General features: G+C 40.1%; 1 protein-coding gene across 1 annotated transcript in view; it reads right to left on the bottom strand.

The window, feature by feature from the left end:
* USP45 (ubiquitin specific peptidase 45) overlaps window positions 1-5,429 on the bottom strand; it is a 111,319-nt gene that overhangs the window by 82,991 nt on the left and 22,899 nt on the right. The window contains exon 4 of the mRNA XM_042781139.1: window positions 3,860-3,963. Within this exon, the coding sequence (XP_042637073.1) occupies window positions 3,860-3,963 (104 nt within the window). The remainder of the gene's footprint in view (window positions 1-3,859; window positions 3,964-5,429) is intronic.

Here is a 5,429-nt window from a genome sequence, read left to right on the forward strand (position 1 = left end):
TTCCCCAATGAACAGTCACTCTCGTAAAAAACCTCAGATCCTTTTGGGGAAGGCTGGGAGAAAGATTGACATTATAAATTTTTGGCAATGTAGTGGGGTCCTTCCTCAAAGGGACCCAGCCTCCCCTTCATTCAAGGGGTTGTGGGTCTGTAAACTGACTCAAGTCTGGAAATTGATTGAGAGGCCATGACTCTGTATTCTGGTGATTCAATCTAGGCTGCTGTTCACATGACCTACAATTCTTCTGTCTATACAGATCAAGTAAATATTTAATAGGTTTGCCATGTATTTCACTACTAGGAACACCATGCACAAGTAGCCCATGCCATAATTCCACGAGTCAGAGTATTCTAATTACTGTTCCAACTCTGCTGTCCATTATGGTAACCACGCCCACCTTGCCTTTGTCGATTAACTGCTGTCTTGGCCCCTACTACCATGGGGTCTGATCAGCCCCATCATAGTTAAGTGTCCTAGTTCAATTAAGGCAGTTCCCACTGTCAAATCTAGCTTACATAAAATAGCAAACACAGAAGTCTTCAAGGATGCTGGGGCTCCCTTCACAAATTTATTCCTCACTATACTGAAAGGCATGTCTTCTGGACTCCCCATTTCTGGCTCTAGGGATCTAATCTGATAAATCCACTCTAACAGGGCAATTTCCCTAAGCCTCTGGATACCTTATTCTATATTATACCAAGGCAGGTCTGGTACTTCAACTTGACTTAAGGTAGGCCACCGCATAATCCATGCTTCAGTAAGCCAACCAAATAAACTATTAAATTCTTTCCTAACCTCTTGAGCTGAAACACTGAATGAAGAATCCGTACTTAGTAGGCCTAAATCAATAAGCTCAGACTAATCCAATGCTTCATTCCTTACAACATTATCCCATACCCTCAGCAGCCATTCCCACACATATTCTCCAGGTTTCTGTCTGTACATGTTAGTAAAATCAAGTAGGTCTTTTCGGGTGCAGCATACCACCTCCTTAGTCACACTTTGTATTTGACCTTTTGGCTTGCTTGGACTTAACTTTAGTTACAGGTCTAGCAGCAACAATGGTGGTTGGAGCAGTTCCTGAGAACATTCAGCAATGTTTTCCATGGCCTCTGCCTCAGGCAATGACCTAGCAGGAATAGTTTGGTCAATTCCATCAAACTGAGGTAGAGGGGATAGTGGTTTTACAGTAATCTTTTCAGATGGGAGGGATTCAACAGAATTTACAGGCTCCATGTCCTGATCTTCCTGACTATCTGCCCATATGTCCCCAATTCCAGATTTTTTCCCAATCAATGCCCTTACTTTAACTTCAGATACCATTCTGGGTTGGCAATTTAATTGGCATTGTAATTCAGCCACCCTTACAATAAGACTCTGGGTTTGGTTTTTGGCAATGTCAGCTCTGTTACTAGAAGAAATAAGCCTTTCTTTCAGAGGACAACTGGAAACATTGAGGTCTTTTATGCGGCACTTAAGCTGTGATTCAGCAGCCCTGAACCCATCTTGCTCTTTCACCACTCTGTCTAGCGTTAAGTAGGACCAACCAACCAATTTCCTTATACTCCTTATGCTGACAAAATTGCAGAAAAGTATCAAATATGGGATCACCCAGAGCCTCACTTCTCAAAAGTACTTGATCTATCGGTGGTGCTATTTTGCATATTAACGTTGCCACCTCACGCCACAGATTAGCATGGCCTTCTTTACTAACAGAGGCAGGGTCATCAGTGCCTTTACGATTAATCAAATTAGAGAACCAATTTAGGAAACCCATCCTTATGATTTTGTCTCTCTAGAACCACTCCCAGGACCAAACGTGTTAGACTGGGTTCTCTAGAGAAGCAAAACCAGTAACGCTTACATAGAGAGAGAGAGAGAGAAAGAGAAAATTATCTTAGGAAAATGGCTCACACACTTACAGATGATAGCAATTCCCAAGTTCTTGGATCAAATGTCAAGCTGGAGGCTTTTCCTGACTCACACAGCTGCAGGGGCTGATGAGCTCAAGGTTGGCAGGCAGTACACTGGCTGTTGACTCCAGTGAATGATGAATCCAAGACCTCCAGGCCAAACGGTGGATTGTTTGCTCACAGACAGTTATAGGCAGCACAACAGAATCCCGATCCACAGAAGAATGTCTCTTTTCCCAGGATGTCCATAAATATACTGAAAGCAGGCCACCCGTAGGGAAATTCCCTTTCAGGGGATTGCCCACTCAAAAACATATACATCTGATCCCATCATTGGAAAATCCCACATCACAAGTGCTTAAACCACACAGAATTGTGGTCCAGCCAAGTTGACACACAGCTCCAACTATCATACCTTATTTATTCTTGGTCTTTTTTTTTTTTTTTCCATTTTTTAAAATTTTTATTTTTATTGTGATTTGGGTGAAAGTTTACAGAGCAAATTCATTTTATATACAGCAGTTCATACACATTTTGTTCATGACACTGTCTACAATCCCCACAATATAACAGCTCTCTTCCCACTTCCTCCCTGTAGTTACCTCTTCCCTGTCTTTCTTTCCTATGCATTCCTGCCCCCGACCTATCTCCCTATGCAAACACTCTTCCTTCTGTTCTCCCATGACTGATCATCCATAGGAGTGTATCTACTTGGTATAAATGTTCACCCTATATGTCTATGTACTGTTTAGCTGGAAGCCACAGGAGTGAGTTCAGTTCCAGGCCTGAAAGGTAACTAGAGGCCATGGTCTTTTTTTTTGGGGGGGGGGTTCACCAGGCTCTATTAGACCAGTAAACCTGGTCATTTTTATGATTTTGAGTTTTGTTACCCATTGTTCTCCCACTCTATCCAGGATCTCCTGCACTGATCTCTTTCTGAGTGGTTAACAGTGGTAGTTGGACACCACATAATTCTGGTCTCATGGTCATACAGCCTGAGGTTCACATGGTCCACTAGTCCCTTGAACTAACTGCCTCCATGCATCTTTGGTTGCTCCAGATGAGGAGAAACCAATTGTTGCATCTAGATGGCTGCTTACAAGCTTTTAAGACCCCAGTCACTACTCACCAAAATAGGATACAGAACAATGTTTTTGTGCAGTATGTTATACCAACTGAGCTTGATGTCCCCTGTGACCGTGGTCCCATATTCCCAGTCTTTTAATAAAAGAAAAAAAATACATGTTTCTAATTCTTGAGAGGCTTGCTGATCTATGGTCAGGATGTTCTCCTATTACAATAGACTCCTACCCCAATTATAATGCCCTTTTGTCCCTTATTTTCCCTTTTTATTCTAAATAAAGCCTCTCCCTATCAAAGTCTGGATTTGTTTTTTTATTTGACACATCGAAGCTGTGTGGTATACTGGAGGAGACTAGGCATCAAAAGACTTGTTTTAGTGCCTGCATGTTTACCTTGTAACCACAAAAAAAGTAAATGATATTCAGTTTCCTCATACATAAAAAGAGGGAACACAACCACGTTATCAATCAGAGTTAAGTAGCAGAATCACCTGAGAAGTTTTTACAAACTCCACAAACTTTCCTTTCCCTTTGCAGAGAATCCAGATATTGCTTCACTACTAGAAATATCTTCCAACTTTGAAGTCTGAAATTCTGTATTAGCAAGTTCATTAAGAAAAATTCACCAGAAATAATTTCTTTACCACACACAAAAAAACTTCAGAGAAAAGTAGAGGAGTAACTACATTTTTTCCAATTTAAATTTTATTCTCATGGACAATACTAATTTTCTTAAATTATCATATAGATTGTGTCCATACTAAAAAGGAATAAGCTGGTATAACATCTTTAAATGCCTTACCTTGTACAGCTCAAAATAAAGTGTTTTTGATATTGGATGTGGACTAATAAAATTTAACTTACCATATAATCCATGTGCTCAGACTAATTATAATACAATGCCACTCTTTTCTTGAACTCTTGAAGTGCTTCAGTGAATGCTGGCTTTCTGAGTTTTTACCACATCCCTGAATATGAACAGAATGTTTTTTGTATGATTTAACATATAAATTTGTTTCAAATTAGTCAAAACTTAAACCATAATTCAAAGTTATTTGGAAAAGGTTTTATTTTTAATTTCAAGCAGGAGGGAAAAGTTTCAGAAAGCAATATTGTAGGGTAAAGATATTAATTTTACCCTTCCTTCCTTGGTTCCTGAGAGAACCTCTAAAATGTTGCAATTTCCCACAGCAACTGAAATGTCTTTGAAAAGGTCTCCACACCATACCTGAGGGTTTATGCTAATAAGGTGACTCAGGTGGGGGAGGGGGATGGCCACATACTACACAGTATTAGCCAAGTTGGGAAAAGAGACTGGAGATGATTCAGTAATTCATTCCACCTAATGAAGCCCCCCAAGAAAGGCTCTGGACAATGGATGCTCCACAGGCTTCCTAGTTCTACATCAATGCCCATGGGAGGAAAGTACGTCCCTTTTTGAGACATGGAAACTCTCCCACACTTTGTCCTTTGGGTTTCTTAATTTGTATCTTCTGATACAATAAAACTGTAATAGTAAGTACAGTACTTTCCTGAGTTCTCTGAGACATTCTAGTGAATTATCAAGCCCAAGGGAATAACGGGAGCCAGCAGGTCAGAAGTGAAGTAAGTCCTGAAAACTCCAAGCTTACAGTTAGCATCCTGAAGAGGAAATGAGAGACCTGGAATTTGTAGCCAGCACCTCAAAAGTGAGGGTGTCATGGGGCTCCTAAGTTTACAGCTCATGTCTGAGATCATGGGCAGACTTGGCAGTCTGGAGGACTGTACCCTTTAACCTGTTAGGTTGTCAAGCTGTTAGGGTAAGAGGAAGAAATTAATGTGCAGCTGGTGTCAGAACAGAAGTAGGAGAGATGGGAATAGAAGTGACAATGGATTGATTTTTATTTGGTTATCAGAAAAGCTGGAAGTGGGATTTGATTTTCCCAAGTAAATGTAGATTCTTGTTAATTTAATTTCTTGCAAAGACTGATTTGCTTTTTGTTATATAACATTTACCTAAAGCAATCATGAGCAAAGCTAATTTCCCTGCCATTTAAAAATGTATACACTCTGTCTCATGCATTGTGAGACACTGAGCATCCTGGAAGGCCAGTAGTTATCCTCCACACACACACTTACCCAAACACACAGCTTTCCTAACACTGTGACAAGCTCCACCTCAACCCCACTGAAAACTACTGATCAGAATCAACTTACTAGCAACCAACAACAACATGTAAGACAATCCCTGAAGCACTGTCAACTATCCTGAAACTATGAAGTTGAAATTGGCATAGCAGAAAACTGAAGAAATATACATATATATATGTACACTTTTAATTTCACTTGAAAATTCCTTTATTATAGGTATCAATAGCGGTGTAGTAAATTACTTAGTGTGGCTTTTCTACCCATAAGTCTTTGTAAACTCTAAGGTGGGAATTGCTATTAGCTA

The sequence above is a fragment of the Orycteropus afer genome, unplaced genomic scaffold (assembly GCF_000298275.1).
Source record: "Orycteropus afer afer isolate SDZICR_OR568_19922 unplaced genomic scaffold, OryAfe1.0 scaffold00087, whole genome shotgun sequence".
Taxonomy (NCBI): domain Eukaryota; kingdom Metazoa; phylum Chordata; class Mammalia; order Tubulidentata; family Orycteropodidae; genus Orycteropus; species Orycteropus afer.